The 16,896-nt window shown below is 44.6% G+C and overlaps 1 protein-coding gene across 13 annotated transcripts in view; it reads left to right on the forward strand.

Annotated features, from left to right (window-relative positions):
- Positions 1–16,896, forward strand: part of LOC139276106 (myelin protein zero-like protein 1) — a 125,548-nt gene that overhangs the window by 74,115 nt on the left and 34,537 nt on the right. For 12 of the 13 annotated variants that reach the window (XR_011595813.1, XM_070893600.1, XM_070893599.1 and 9 more), the window contains 2 exons: positions 7,769–7,982; positions 8,934–9,063. Coding sequence is in view for 12 of the 13 variants with exons in the window: in XM_070893600.1 (XP_070749701.1) it covers positions 7,769–7,982; positions 8,934–9,063 (344 nt within the window). In the remaining variant the exon portion in view is untranslated. Of the gene's footprint in view, positions 1–7,768; positions 7,983–8,933; positions 9,064–11,857; positions 12,297–16,896 lie in introns of those variants that run through there. The other variant, XM_070893597.1, reaches the window with a different exon arrangement.

Raw genomic sequence — 16,896 nt, forward strand, 5'->3', positions numbered from 1 at the left:
TTAAGTACTCTGGAATGCAGACTATCAGGCCGCGGCGATTTATCGGCCTTCAATCCCATCAATTTCCTCAACACAATTTCCCACCTAATAAGGATATCCTTCAGTTCCTCCTCCTCACTAGACCCTTGGTCCCCTAGTACTTCCGGAAGGTTATTTGTGTCTTCCTTTGTGAAGACAGAACCAAAGGGTTTGTTCAATTGGTCTGCCATTTCTTTGTTCCCCATTATAAATTCACCTGAATCCGACTGCAAGGGACCTACATTTATCTTCACTAATCTTTTTCTCTTCACATATCTATAGAAGCTTTTGCAGTCAGTTTTTATGTTACCAGCAAGCTGCTTCTTCTTGTACTCTATTTTCCCCCTCCTAATTAAACCCTTTGTCCTCCTCTGCTGTATTACACAATTCTCCCAGTCCTCAGGTTTGCTGCTTTTTCTGGCCAATTTATATGCCTCTTCCTTGGATTTAATACTATCCTTAATTTCCCTTGTTAGCCACGGTTGAGCCACCTTCCCTGTTTTATTTTTACTCCAGACAGGGATGTACAATTGCTGAAGTTCATCTGTGTGATCTTTAAATGTTTGCCATTGCCTATCCACTGTCAACCCTTTAACTATCATTTGCCAATCTATTCTAGCCAATTCACGCCTCAAACCATCAAAGTTACCTTTCTTTAAGTTCAGGACCCTAGTTTCTGAATTAACTGTGTCACTCTGCATCTTAATAAAGAATTCTACCATATTATGGTCACTCTTCCCCAAGGGGCCTCGCACAACAAGATTGCTAATTAGTCCTTTCTCATTACACATCACCCAGTCTAGGATGGCCAGCTCCCTCGTTGGTTCCTCGGCATATTGGTCTAGAAAACCATCCCTAATACACTCCAGGAAATCCTCCTCCACGCATTGCTACCAGTTTGGTTACCAATCGATATGTAGATTAAAGTCACCCGTGATAACTGCTGTACCCTTATTGCATGCATCCCTAATTTCTTGTTTGATGCTGTCCCCAACCTCACTACTATTGTTTGGTGGTCTGTACACCACTCCCACTAGCGTTTTCTGCCCCTTGGTATTCCGTAGTTCCACCCATACCGATTCCACATCACCCAAGCTAATGTCCTTTCTTACTATTGCATTAATTTCCTCTCTATTCAGCAATGCCACCCTGCCTCCTTTTCCTTTCTGTCTATCCTTCCTAAATGTTGAATACCCCTGGGTGATCTTGCCTGGATAGGAGGCTTTGGATTGCTGATTGGATCACCATATCTGAGATTGGAGAGTTGACCGATTTAGGGGGTCGAAATTGCCCTGTGCTGGGTTTGGGACGGTCACTTCAAATTAAATGATAGTTTAGCGCTGGGATGGGATGTGCTGCCACCGGTGTGGAATTGGCCTCTTGGAGGCCAAAAATTTGTGGGATGGTAACCGGGCATTCATGGGGCGGGACATGTCACAACATCCCTCCCCCTTTAAAGAGGAGGCCACTGCGAACTCTGGACTACCAGGGAGGGTGTCAGCTAGGCCAGTGGCCTGGCACCCAAAGGGGGTATGGGTCTGCATGTTGGCAGCCGGATGCCATTGTCTGGCTGACTGAAAAGACAGAAAAAAGATGGTGGCCTCAGCACTGCCACCTCCCCTTTAAGGGCAGTTGGAGTGCCCCAACCACCACAGCTTCTCGCCCCGTGAGTCGATAAGGGGTGTCGAGGCTGTGCGTGTGCTAATCACGGGGTTACAGCAAACCACTTTTCGCCAGCGTAGCCCAGGTGGCAATTCCGGGGGGGTGGTTGGGGGTTGCTCCGGCTGCCGTGTTCGGGCGAAAACCCTTTAGTGTCCTCAAGGCACTAATTGGCCTTTCTGAGAGGGGCAATTTTGATCCCAAGGTCTCTTCCTGAGTGAGTTGAGAGAAGGGAAGATTGGCAAGGTTTCCTGTAAGGAGGCTTGAGACTCCGACGTACACTAATGTATAAAGATCTTGTTGATTTCAATGGGATCATGAATTGGTTTATAGCCTACTGTCAATTGTTCTGTTCTGTCTTGTTACAAGGTATTGGTAGGAATTTTCCTGGCTTGCCCCACTGATAATTAGCCCTGATGTGTTTGAGGAGCTTTTCTGTTTCTGCTAACAATAGGCTGTTGAGTTAATCTCTGGCATGTACAAGAGCTCACTCATTACTCTCCAGTCAATTGTCAAAAAGTAGGACCTCAAAAGTAGTAATCTCAGGATTGCTACCAGTGCCACGTGCTCGTCAGAGTAGGAATCGCAGGATATCTCAGATGAATACGTGGCTTGAGGAGTGGTGCAGAAGGGAGGATTCAAATTCCTGGGACATTGGAACCGGTTGTGGGGGAGATGGGACCAGTACAAACCGGACGGTCTGCACCCGGGCAGGACTGGAACCAATGTCCTAGGGGGAGTGCTTGCTAGTGCTGTTGGGGAGGGGTTGAACCAATATGTCGAGGAACCAACTATGGAGCTGGCCATCCTAGACTGGGTGATGTGTAATGAGAAAGGACTAATTAACAATCTTGTTGTGCAAGGCCCCATGGGGAAGAGTGACCATAATATGGTAGAATTCTTTATTAAGATGGAGAGTGACACAGTTAATTCAGAGACTAGGGTCCTGAACTTGGGGAAGGGTAACTTTGATGGTATGAGACGTGAATTGGCGAGAATAGACTGGCGAGTGATACTTAAAGGATTGACGGTGGATAGACAGTGGCAAACATATTTAAAGATCACATGGATGAACTTCAACAATTGTACATCCCTATATTGAATAAAAATAAAAAGGGGAAGGTGGCTCAACCGTGGCTAACAAGGGAAATTAAGGATAGTGTTAAATCCAAGGAAGAGGCATATAAATTGGCCAGAAAAAGCAGCAAACCTGAGGATTGGGAGAATTTTATAATACAGCAGAGGAGGACAAAGGGTTTAATTAGGAGGGGGAAAATAGAGTACAAGATGAAGCAGCTTGCTGGGAACATAAAAACTGACTGCAAAAGCTTCTATAGATATGTGAAGAGAAAAAGATTTGTGAAAACAAACGTTCGGTCCCTTGCAGTCAGATTAAAGTGAATTCATAATGGGGAACAAAGAAATGGCGGACCAGTTAAACAAATACTTTGGTTCTGTTTTCACGAAGGAAGACACAAATAACCTTCTGGGAATACTAGGGGACCGAGGGTCTAGTGAGAAGGAGGAACTGAAGGATATCCTTATAAAGCGGGAAATTGTGTTCGGGAAATTGATGGAATTGAAGGCCGATAAATCGCTGGGGCCTGATAGTCTGCATCCCAGAGTACTTAAGGAAGAGGCCCTAGAGATAGTGGATGCATTGGTGATCATTTTCCAACAGTCTATCGATTCTGGATCAGTTCCTATGGACTGGAGGGTAGCTAATGTAACACCACTTTTTAAAAAGGGAGGGAGACAGAAACGGGTAATTATAGACCGGTTAGCCTGACATCAGTAGTGGGGAAAATGATGGAATCAATTATTAAAGATGAAATAGCAACGCATTTGGAAAGCAGTGACAGGATCTGTCCAAGTCAGCATGGATTTATGAACGGGAAATCATGCTTGACAAATCTTCTAGAATTTTTTGAGGATGTAACTCGTAGAGTGGGCAAGGGAGAACCAGTGGATGTGGTGTATTTGGGCTTTCAAAAGGCTTTTGACAAGGTTCCACACAAGATTCGTGTGCAAAATGAAAGCACATGGTATTGAGGGTAATGTACTGACGTGGATAGAGAACTGGTTGGCAGACAGGAAGCAAAGAGTCGGGATAAACGGGTCCTTTTCAGAATGGCAGGCAATGACTAGTGGAGTGCCGCTGGGCTCAGTGCTGGGACCTCAGCTATTTACAATATACATTAATGATTTAGATGAAGGAATTGACTGTAATATCTCCAAGTTTGCGGATGACACTAAATTGGGTGGTGGTGTGAGCTGTGAGGAGGAAGCTAAAAGGCTGCAGGGTGACTTGGACAGGTTAGGTGAATGGGCAAATGCATGGCAGATGCAGTATAATGTGGATAAATGTGAGGTTATCCACTTTGTGGGCAAAAACATAAAGGCAGAATATTATCTGAATGGTGGCAGATTAGGAAAGGGGGAGCTGCAACGAGACCTGGGTGTCATGGTTCATCAGTCATTGAAAGTTGGCATACAGGTACAGCAGGCGGTGAAGGCGGCAAATGGTATATTGGCCTTCATAGCGCGGGGATTTGAGTATAAGAGCAGGGAGGTCTTGCTGCAGTTGTACAGGGCCTTGCTGAGGCCTCACCTGGAATATTGTGTTCAGTTTTGGTCTCCTAATCTGAGGAAGGACGTTCTTGCTATTGAGGGAGTGCAGCGAAGGTTCACCAGGCTGATTCCAGGGATGGCTGGACTGTCATATGAGGAGAGACTGTATCAACTGGGCCTTTATTCACTGGAGTTTAGAAGGACGAGAGGGGATCTCATAGAAACGTATAAGATTCTGACGGGACTGGACAGGTTAGATGCGGGAAGAATGTTCCCGATGATGGGGAACCAGGGGACACAGTCTTAGGATAAGGGGTCAGCCATTTAGGACTGAGATGAGGAGAAACTTCTTCACTCAGAGAGTTGTTAACCTGTGGAATTCTCTACCGCAGAGAGTTGTTGATGCCAGTTCATTGGATATATTCAAGAGGGTTTTAGATATGGCCCTTACGGCTAAAGGGATCAAGGGGTATGGAGAGAAAGCAGGAAAGGGGTACTGAGGTGGATGATCAGCCATGATCTTATTTGAATGGTGGTGCAGGCTCGACGGGCCGAATGACCTACTCCTGCACCTATTTTTTATATTTCTCTGCTAGGTTCGTAGTTCTGTTATTCTTTGGGTTTGTGATACTCTGCACCTGTTTGGTGGTGGAGAAAATAATGTATCTCCTTTGACTATGCTTATGGAATCCCTTCTTTTCCTTTTTTTTTAAGGCATTGAACCATAGTGGGGTAAACATAGAAACATGGAAAATAGGTGCCGGAGTAGGCCATTCGGCCCTTCGAGCCTGCACCACCATTCAATTTGATCATAGCTGATCATGCACTTCAGTACCCCATTCCTGCTTTCTCTCCATACCCCTTGATCTCTTTAGCCATAAGGGCCACATCTAACTCCCTTTTGAATATATCTTAACGAACTGGCCTCAACAACCTTCTGTGGTAGAGAATGCCACATACTTACAACTCTGAGTGAAGAAGTTTTTCCTCATCTCGGTCCTAAATGGCTTATCCCTTATCCTTAGGCTGTGACCCCTGTTTCTGGACTTCCCCAACATCGGGAACATTCTTCCTGCATTTAACTTGTCCAATCCCATCAGAATTTTATGTTTCTTTGCAATCCCCTTATTTTTCTAAATTCCAGTGAATATAACCTTGTCGATCCAGTCTTTCTTCATGTGTCAGTCCCGTCATCCCAGGAATCAGTCTGGTGAACCTTCGCTGCACTCCCTCAATAGCAAGAACGTCCTTCCTCCGATTAGGAGACCAAAACTGTACACAATATTCAAGGTGTGACCTCACCAAGGCCCTGTCCAACTGTCGTAAGACCTCCCTGCTCCTATACTCAAATCCTCTCGCTATGAAGGTCAACATGCCATTTGCCACCTTCACTGCCTGCTGCACCTGTATGCCAACTTTCAGCGACTCATGTACCATGACACCCAGGTCTTATTGCACCTCCCCTTTTACTAATCTGTCACCATTCAGATAATCTGCCTTCCTGTTTTTACCACCAAAGTGCATGACCTCACATTTATCGACATTATACCACATCTGCCATGTATTTGCATACTCACTTAACCTGTCCAAGTCATCCTGCAGCCTCTTGGCATCCTCTTCACAGCTCACACTGCCACCCAGCTTAATGTCATCTACAAACTTGGAGATATTACATTCAATTCCTTCGTCTAAATCATTAATGTATATTGTAAATAGCTGGGGTCCCAGCACTGAACCTTGCAGTACCCCACTAATCACTGCCTGCCATTCTGAAAAGGACCTGTTTATTCTTACTCTTTGCTTCCTGTCTGCCAACCAGTTCTCTATCCGCGTCAGTACATTCGCCCCAATACCATGTGGTTTAATTTTGCACACTAATGGTATGGTTCCACAGTTGCCCATTGCTCTCATATCTTGTCTAGTGGCAGGCTATTTGACCTCATTGAGCATAGCAGCTGAGTCTAGTCCTGAACTTGCAGATATCCATGTGCACTCCCATCAGCAGTTGCTGGTAGTTATCAACACTGGAAATCCTAGCCATTCTCTTTCCCCTTCCGCCAACCTAGGGGCGCTGAAAGTAAAAGTAGCACCCTAGCTACTGCTTGGACTGAGATCATTAACAAACCGCGGTTCAAATATGGGGTTGTCTCGCTTATCTATTCACGGATCAGGTCGGGGAGCAAATGGTGCAGCATGGCGACCTGGCCCAGCTGTCTGCGCAGCCCCCGGCCTGCGAGCACCATTGGAGCAGGTTGGGGAGCGGAAGGAGTCGCGTGGCGGCATACCATTCCAGGGAGCAGCACGTACTGGAGCAGGAGGGCGACTGGATTGGATGTCACCAAAAACCGGGTCGCTGATTGGAGCATGGGCAGGTACAGCAGGAGCTGCGAGAGATCGTGGAGCAACAGGATCGGGGCCCAGGAGAGGCGTGAGTTCAGGGCCCAGAAGAGGCGAGCGCCCAGGGGCAGCACAGGTCAGCCCACACTGAGATATGTGTGCGTACTAGGTCCGTGCAGCAGAGCTGGTCTCCAGTCGTCTTGGTTAATCCTTGCCACTCGATCAAGACCTAGCTCTCTCAAGCCCGTGTAGTGGCTGGTGTGCAACGGCCACTCACGTTAAAAAAAATCCACGTATAGGCATCTTCCACCCTTCAACATGTAGTTCTGGACCTGGAATATTAGGTCCTTGTTTGAAACACCTGTGAACTTTTTGGCTTGGAAGCAAGTCTTCCTCGATTCAAGGAGCTGCCTTTGATGATATTCACTGACTAAACTCAGTAAGCCATTGGTCAGCTCGTGCATTGACTTTAAAGCAAGGCTTAAATTTGTGTTTTATCGCTGAAATACTTAATGCTAATTTTTGGGGGGAGGGAACTGCTCGTCTCCCAAATTTAATAGCCAAAGTTTATATTCACATTGTCTTTTTTTTCTATTGTCACCTCTGCATACTGCAGAAGTACATTGATGGTGGGGAAAATTGGTGGATTTTTTGACATGATTATTCACTTTCTTTGACCCTCACTTCTCCGCACATGTAATGAGAGCAGTTTCCTGGCTCTTAGCGCTTTTCATTATTGTTTGTGTAGACCAGTTACTACACTGTCATTTCCATGTACATTATGTATTCTATCACGTGGAGCAGTCATCCTGTAATTTACTATGTGACCTGGAAGTGTGACGAATTGGGAGCTAACATCCTTAAATAACCTCCTGACACCACCTGTGTTATTGGTTAAACTTATTGGACAAATGCGTGGACATTTGGTCTGTCATTCTCATTGAAGTGAGAGCTTTTTTATGCATTTGTACAGTTTCCACTGTTTGCTCTTTTTGCCAAGATCCTAGCATTAAATGGTGACAATCCAATTTTGCTACCTGGTTAACTTTGCAGTATAATCCTTTCTTGAAAATTCTATATAAAAATGAAAACTATTGGTCATTGAGGTTTCTTTGACAAGATAATAGATTAATAATGCATGTTTTAAAATGTGGTTTTCATTTATTTCTTTAATCTGTGACAGATTTTCACTTACTTATTTGGAAACGCTTTTCCCGCACCTGGAACTCGATTTCAAGACCGCGTTATTTGGGATGGTAATGTCAACAGGAACGATGCTTCTATTATTATAACAAATATGAACTTTAAAGACAATGGAACTTACGGTTGTAGTGTATCAATTGCACCTGACATCGCTTGGTTTCCTAGTGACATTCACTTGAGTGTTGTTGAACAAGGTGAGCAGAAGATATCAGTAGTTCTAATATTCTTTTGCGAAAATTGCCGTTTACTTGAAATCATCACAACCAATAACACGAGTACTGCATTATTGGGGGTGCTGTCTTTCGGGTGAGTTGTTAAACCATGCTTCTGCCTGTTCAGATAGTTATATAAAAATTCCTATTAACATCATATGAGGAAGAGCAAGAAATTCCTCCAAGTAAAGAAACTGCTGATGTTGGAAATGTGAAACAAAAATTAAACGTCAGTGATCAGTGGGGAGAACAGACAAGTTAACAGGGCAGATTTTGCAGTGGGCAGCATACCTACATAGTATGCCGCCGGCATCTGAATAGAATACGAACTTGCCTGATGGGGGGCCCCCCTTTGTAAACTTGCTCTCTTACGCTATGTACTAGAGAGCAGCATAATGGCCCACGGATCCCAGGGGCACAGTGTGTGCGGAAGCCTACCTGGGATCATGTGAACCTGGTGCTCCAATCAGTACACCGAATGGAAAGTGTCTACCTCCACCATTGGTAATTTTCTTTATTTTGCATTTCACCCAATGTATTTTCAGAATAATTATAAGGACTTGGAGAGAAATAGACAGCTTCTTAAACGATAAGGGATTTTGGGGAGTGGGCTGGCAAGTGGAGCTGAGTCCATGATCAGATCAGCCATGATCTTATTGAATGGCGGAGCAGGCTCGAGGGGCCGTATGGCCTATTTCTGTTCCTATTTCTTATGCTCTTATATTGTGCGCATCAGTAGCATTTTCTGTGTTTGTTTCCCTGGTGTTCTGGCTAACAACCATGAAGAAAAAGAACCTTGTAACTCATTAATTTGCTGTTTGAGAGATGTTGCTGTGTGCAAATTGGCTGCTGTATTTGCTTATGTCTGCTTTGGGACAGCTTGAAAATGTGAACGTAATATGCAAGTTGTTTCTTTGTTTTTCCTTTTTTCAGGTTCTTCATCCAAACATGCGGGAATCATTGCAGGTTTGGTCATTGCCGCAATTGTAGGTTTAATGCTAATTATTGGCATTGTGTACTTCTTCAAGAAAAAGAAACAGGGGCAACGAAATGGCTACATTGGGTAATTTTTTAATTGTTATACATGAGTTTTACTACATAGTGAATATTGGGCAAATGTTACATTGCAAGTAAGCTCCAGTTCAAATCGATGGCATTTCAGCCTATCAGCAGGTGAATTGTGTGAATATCTGAGATTCTTTTTCCCTTGAGGGCAAAACATTAACATTCAGTGAAAATGTTTACTTAATTTTTTCCAATTTCTTTCATTTTATATTGTCATTTTTGATTTGCAAACCATTTTTAACTTTTGAAATTTCTGACATTGGGCACATGAAACACAAGATTCAAGAAAAATATGCTCTCAATGTTTTAAAACCATTTTCTCTCCCTGTAATCAATACTGATGCTAAAAATAGTGTGTATTGTGCAGTATGCTAATTCAAAAGCAAAGCATGTACACAATGCACACTTTTCTGGATACCTTTCTAGATTAATACTTTGAATACTTTTCATATACTAGAACTTTATCTAGTTGTGTATTTTATGGTTTATCTTTTTCCTTCCTTCACCGCTTCCCTTTACCCTTGTCCTCAAGGGTATAATTCTTTGTGCGTCAGCAGCCACCTTTTCACCAAAATGACCCTCTTTCATCTGTGAGCCTAAACAAGTGTTAACATGCCATTGAACTGCTGATTTTACCCGACCACCGGCCCTTGCGCTATCCAGCAGCTGTGGAAACCATGGCTGTTTTTCCCCCTCTCTAGCTAGGAGTGGTAAAGCCAATTTCCGTATTCCCCACCCCACCCATGATTGAGATCATTTAACTCAGTACAGACTAACAATTGAACCTGGACTCTTTCTTTATCTCTTTATACTACATGTTGCATTTGCCCACTGAGGAACAGCTTTGCCACGTATTTCTATTAAAATGAAATGATCTTTTATTCTGCTGTTGTTGCCTTTAAACCAAAATTGCTAACCTTTCGTATGGTCATTGGATGTGTGGGAATTTTGCATCAATGTATATCGAAAATTCATATTGATTGCTTTCAATCAATATAGCTAAAATATTCCTGAGTTCAAAAAGTGAATAAGCATGTATTGTGCAAAAGATGTCACCTCTCATGTGACTGACTAACCTGTCAACAATTTATCATTTATTTAAAAAAAAAAGCTGTATTCATTGTGTATATTAAGTATTTAGTATATTAAGTATATAAACCAGTCCCACCCACCCCTTCCCTCAACGGCTATCTGCACCACCTGCGACAGAGACTGTGGTTCTGATAATGGACTGTACAGCCACCTAAGAACTCATGTTGAGAGTGGAAGCAAGTCTTCCTTGATTCCGAAGGACTGCCTGTGGTGATATTAAGTATCCATTAAGATCACCTATAAGGACTCCTCTGATGGCTCAATGAGTTTATCCAGTCAGTACCTGAGTCATACACACCAGGGAACTTCCAGGTATTGGGTTAAATAATCTCAGCCAGGGAAGCTGCAGTTTGCCTCAATACCCTTGGGTTAGAGAGGGGATAATGGCCATTGTTCCTGCTCCTATTCAATGACCTGCGCTGGAAATGTGCATGTGCAATAGCTGCTGAGAGCAGGATTGGACACAGTTATGCTACCTCCTCTGGTCAACTAGCTTTTACATATTTACTATCTGCTCAGTCTCAAAACTTGCACATAACTAATGGCTACTTGGATGTCTGGTGAGTAAAGGACCAGGTTTAGCTGTTGTGCCCCTTCAGTTGAATACTCTGTAACCCTCAATGTCAGTGTTCACATATGGCCATTTTCCTTTCCTGAAAGCACTCTTGTATGCACTGGATGCCTCTATTACCATGCACTGTTTCCTTAGTCAGTATGTTTCTAGTCCAACAAGGAAGGAAACATTACTTGATTACGTTCTGGGAAATGAAATGGGGCAAATAACTGATGTGAAAATAGGAGAACAATTTGACAATAGTGATCATGACATAGTTCAAGTGTAAGAATAGAAAAGGATAATGAAGAGTCCAGAGATAAGGGTGTTGAGCTGGAAAAATACATGGTTCTGATCCACATGTATAACTTAAACGGCATGGGCTTTGAACTTTTAACACAAGATCTGAAATGTGTTTGAAATCCCCCAAAATGATTATACCTACAATGTGTAAATGTCAAAAAATTAAGATGTTAGCTACCATGAGCAATGCAGTACAGTACACTTGTGCAACAGTGCCACAGCATGGTAGAGTATGGCTTTACACCTGTCATTGTAAGGGGAACCCTTACAAACTCCTGGGGCTAGACTTTCGGCACATCATCTCCCATTTAGCATCCATATAAGCGCCAAGATTCAGGCTATCGCCCATTTTTAATGGAAAATGGAAACTAGCGCCCGATTATAGCCCATTTCTTGCTGGCGCAACTTTCGTTATACAGGAATGAGCTACATCGTCCGGCCTATTTAAAAAAAAAATGCCGTCATCCTCGTGCAGGGCCCAGAATACTGTTCATAATGGAAACTAGCGCCCGATTATTGCCAAGCGCTACTTTTGGCATTTCGCCCATAATTTGTCCAAATGATCGCTGGCGCAAAAAGACGTTCAAGAAAAGCTGCACTCACATGACCTTAACTCGGCACTATGGACACCATTTTGTAACTCTGAGGATCTTGAATAAAAGGCTGTTTGAAGTGGTTGGGAGGAGAAGCAATTTGTGAATGACTTCAAGGGCGTTTCTTGAATCTTGCCAATCATCTAATCACATTGTGGTTAATTTGCAGTTTATATTGTATTTGTTGACGACAATTTAAGAAGACAGATTAGAGGCATTTATAGTGATGGGGCCTGTAATTTCTCAACCAGTATTGATGACTACTCACATGCTGTAGAAGAGATGGGAGAAGATTCATTGAAGAGCATGAAGTGCTCAATCAGAGGTGACAGAATGCTGAGGAGGAGGAAACGTTACAGCCAACGCATTTACAGGGATAAGCAATCATACCTGGACTTGTCCGATAACACGTGATTTCGAAGGCTGCAATTCTGAAAGGAGGTCATCAGTGAGATATGCCAGCTAATTAAGTTAATAATCTGCCAGCTAGTTAATAATATGCCAGCTAGTTAATCTGCAGCCTACCAGCACCATCAGGACAGCACTGCCTGTTGAGGTTAAGATTACTGCGGCACTTTCCTTCTATGCATCTGGCTCCTTTCAGGCCTCAGCTGGCGACATTTCTGGTATCTCTCAGCACGCCATACATTGCTGCATTCAACAGGTGATTGAAGCCCTTTACGCACACAGGATGGACTTTATCAACTTCCTTATGACCAGGGAGTCAGAGTGAGAGGACTTTGGGGTTCTCGAATAGCAAACTTCCCCAAGGTGCAGGGAGCAATAGACTGTATGCATATCGCCCTGTGAGCACCTTTACAGGATGCAGGGGTGTTTCGGAACCGAAAGGGATTTCACTCCCTGAATGTGCAGCTCATTGTCGACCACAAGCAAATAATCATGGCAGTGAATGCAAATTTTCCAGGGAGCATCCATGATGCGCACATCTTGCGTGAGAGCACTGTATCTGACCTCTAAGAGTCAGCCACAAGTCACAGTTGGATGCTGGGGGATAAAGGAGATGGCCTTGCCAGCTGGCTCATGCCCCCCCCCCCCCCCAACGGACGCCCCAGACAGAAGCCGAGAAGCGCAACAACGAAAGCCATATAGCCACATGCAATATTGTCAAAAAGACAATTGGAGTTCTGAAGCAGTGCTTCAGATGCTTGGACCACTCAGGAGGCAACCTACAATACCACCCTGAGCAAGTCGCTGAGTTCATTGTGGTGTGCTGCATGTTGCATAACCTAGCTATCAGGAGAAGACAACAATTGCCAGATTGGACTGCCAGCCCACCTCCTGAGAGAGGGAAGATGGAAGAGGAGGATGAGGACCTCCAGGAGGACAATCAGCCTGGCGATGAACTCATGCCCGCCCCCACCCAACCACTGGAAAAGCCCCATGGTCGTTCGGCAGCTGCAAAACTGCTGCGTTAGCAGCTCCTAAATGAACGCTTTGAGTGAAGTTACGTTTCAGCCTTCCCTAGTCTGGCCATAGCTATTGTTTCCAACCCTTGTATTGATGTTGTACCTTGCATTATTAGAAGACACTTCACAATAATTGTAAAGTTCAATAAACATTTTTAATAATTTAACAACTTATTTAAAATATTTTTTAACAAACTATAATCCCCCCCAACATTGAACAAAATTTTGACAACAATACAACAAGAACACCCTCCCACCATCCCCAACAGACAACAATGAACAAATTTTTAAAAATAATACAAAAATAATAAAGGCACCCTCCCAAAACTTGACTACCCCTGGTCGTAACCCCCACTTTTCCACTCAATCCCATTGTAACAGGACCAAGATGTCTTGCAGCAGAGCACCTCAAGGGCCACTGCTGGGGCGGGGGGGTGGGTGACGTCGGCAGAATGACTTCAGTGGTTTGAGAAGACTTTTGCGAAGAAACATTTTCCAATTCAGAAGGAAGTTCTTCCTCCTGTCTCACATCTGTCATGCTGATTGGTGGTACGGCACCTTGGGGTGCAGTGCCGTATCCCAAAACTATTGCATGCCACAAGGCATCAACTGTGTGGGTCGTTCGTCCCATTGCCCCAACTATCTGCCCATGCCCTCCGTTATTCTGGCAGATAATGTGACAATGTTGCCGGTCAACCCACCAATCGCCTGGAGGAGCTCTCGACCTATGTCGATGCTCGCCCTCGACAGTGACACCATGTCCTCGTTGACATCTACCTGTCGCAGTGTGTGCCTACCTCGCCGACTCGACCTCTGCGGGGTCGGCGTAGGCACTGGACGACTCTGAATGCTCTGCTGCAAGCCGCTTGGTCCTGCTACTTCATCCATTGAGGATGAGGTGGCCGCAGGTACCGCAGATGATATATCTGGCTCATCCTCATCCTCCTCGGTGGTATTTTCTTCAGTGGTCAGCACGACCTGCAATGATATTGGTGATGCTGCAGAGGCCTCCCGTTGCGCCTGGGGAGCTGGAAAACATAATTGAGGTTAGTAGGAGCGAAGGGGAGACATGAGAATGCTTGCGCTGCGCAGGCATGTGTACGAGGAGCAACACTACTACAATAAATGTGAATGAGAGACGTGATTAACATGAAAGTACAGACGCTGCATGCATAACATTACATATATTATAATCAAATGGCATTCAATTACTTTAAATTACCACTGCTTTACACATTACTCACGTGGTGCAACAACGGGATCTGCACCACCATGGGTCGCAGAACTATTATGCCTGCCCACTAAGGCTTTGGCACGTTCCTCCAAGTCGGTTAGAGGGTGCAGGTCAGCAGGCCCTCCTCCGGTCCGCCTCCGCTCTACCTGATTCTTAGATATCTTCGACTGCAAACGTGACCAGAGCATGGCATAAGGTAATTGACTAGGTACTATTACAGAAACACAACAAATATTGTAATCCACAATTAAGTCACCCTACATGCTATTCATTGTTCATGTTATATGCTAAAACGATTTGTATCCAATGGATGCATAGTTATAGCATCTACATTCAGAGAAAATATTTAATAAGATTGTGTTTAAGAACTAATGTTTGACACCAGCCCCCTCTCGTGCAATCTCCAGGAAAGGCCCCATCCATGGGCCGTGCCATTCGGCACCTGAGGGGAGGGAGGCAGTTTATTGGAATCGATGAAGGTCCCTGGGGGTCGGGTGGGGGGAGGAATCTGGACCGCTGGTGAGCTCAGCAATGACAGGACTGTAATGGGAGGGGGCACCATGTCCCTGGGCTGTGCTCGGTGACCTCCCTGTGGCCGGAGCTAATGTCCCAAAGTGTCCCAGGGCATACAGTGAGCCAGGGCAGCTCTCCTCCAGTCCAGGCTGGGTCACTGTGTGACTGACAGCAGCCGGAGAGACTCGCATAGTTTGCGTAAAGCTGACCGGACCCCTCAGTGCTCAGTTGTGGCCCATCCACCAACCTCGCCAAAAAAGAAATGGTGCCCAAGCTAAGAGTTGCTCACAGCACACAAGCAGCGATATAATTTAATAATTCTTCTAAACTAAAGTGGTAGAAATGCAGAGTGTTTGTGGTCTGTCTGTTTCCAGTCATTCGTTTGTCCACAGTTTTCGATCAAAGCCTTCAAATAATAATACTGTCAATTAAATTTAAGGCGTCTCAGAAAAATTTGAATTAAAGGGCGCAGGTTCCGACCCTAGTCCAAATCTTAATAGGGAAGCTACTCAAGATTACCCAGCTTAATTACAATCCGGCAGATTTACATTCGAATTAATGAGTCAGTGCATCATTACAATTTAAAATTTAATAATTTAATACTCTTGCCGATGTGACAAGACTGTTCCAGCGCTTGCGGCACTGGTCTGCCTCACGCCTATCGTGGACCACCGATGAAACGAGGGCGGCGATATCTCGGGTGGAGGTTTCCCACGCCCACCCCGGGTTACGTGGTTCCACCAAGTCTCCACCTCGGTGACTAAAGCCTCATTAGCCTCATCTGAAAAGGCTTTCTTCCCTCCCTCCCTCCCTGCAACCTCCTGCGGACTCTCTCCCGAAACCTGGGACATCGCCATCATCTTACGTTGACCTCTGCTTCGAAATCCACCCTCGTTCAAAAGCTTCCTTCTCTCTCTCCCTTTGCCTTCTGAGCATGCGCAGATGACCCCTGACCTCCCGGATCACGGAAAAAGTTCTTTGCCTGAAAAAAAAAATGCGCATGCGCAGAATGGCTGATGCTATGGACGGCAGCTTTGCACGACTGAATGCATCGCTAGGTCCATTTCACATCGCTTAGGCTAAAAAGCCGAAACTAGTGGTTTTTAAAATGGGCGATATTCCAGCGATCCTGAAAAATAAAAAGAAAAAGCACTAGGGCCGGAAATATCACCCAAGCAGTCAAAGTGAAAGTCTAGCCCCTGATAGTCACCATGTCATAAGGCAATCAAAAATAGAAGCCAGCAGTTTCCCTAAAGCGAAGGCATATTGTAGGTCCTTTTGGGAATTGCAAACAAATTCTAAATCTTGGCTTAAAACGTCAGGTGCCATGTGTAAATTGGCAGCTGCTCCAGACCCAAGTCATCTACATCACATTCTTTCTTACTATTCTGGGCTTTGTCCTCCTTTACTTCTCCTGCAGCAGTGCCCCATTTCTTCTCCTCCTCCAACAGAATAAAGAATGTATAATACAGACATTAAAGCAGGTGGCACCCGATCACTTATCCAGTTCAGTAACTTTGGACGCTCTCGCAGGTGACCTTTACAATAGTGTAAACAGAGGGTGCAATAATAGTACCCTCTTGTGCCCTGAACCAGATATTCATGTCTTTTGGATGTGGTATTCTCCAATCTCTCAAGGCAAATTGAGCAAAGGCTTGATGAGAGCACATCTGGTATAAAATGAATCGATAAGCTAGATGTTCACAGCAAAGTGAACATACAGAATGGCAATTATGATCGGATTCAATCAATGCAACTTATCTTCTCATGCTTATCCACATCAGCAATCGGTTGTTTTCCTTCCACAAGATCATTTCTGACCATTCTCTGCTACTCTCTTCTTGCTGTAGAAGCACATGTGGGGGCATCTGAGTTTACAGTATCCATTCTGTATGTCAAGGTGAATGTGTTGCTTCTCTTGGGTTATGTTCTCATATAAGTAGATTTTGGGCAGTATGAATCAACTCGAACATGAAGGAGATGGGAGTCACTTCCGGGAACAACTGACACCACTGAATGCAAAACAGTACCTACAACAGACTCCAAATATGTAACAGAATTTAACCTGAGAGACTTGCAAGGGCTAGACTTTCCACTAGGTGACCATCGCCGATTA

The sequence above is a fragment of the Pristiophorus japonicus genome, chromosome 11, assembly GCF_044704955.1.
Source record: "Pristiophorus japonicus isolate sPriJap1 chromosome 11, sPriJap1.hap1, whole genome shotgun sequence".
Classification (NCBI taxonomy): Eukaryota; Metazoa; Chordata; class Chondrichthyes; family Pristiophoridae; genus Pristiophorus; species Pristiophorus japonicus.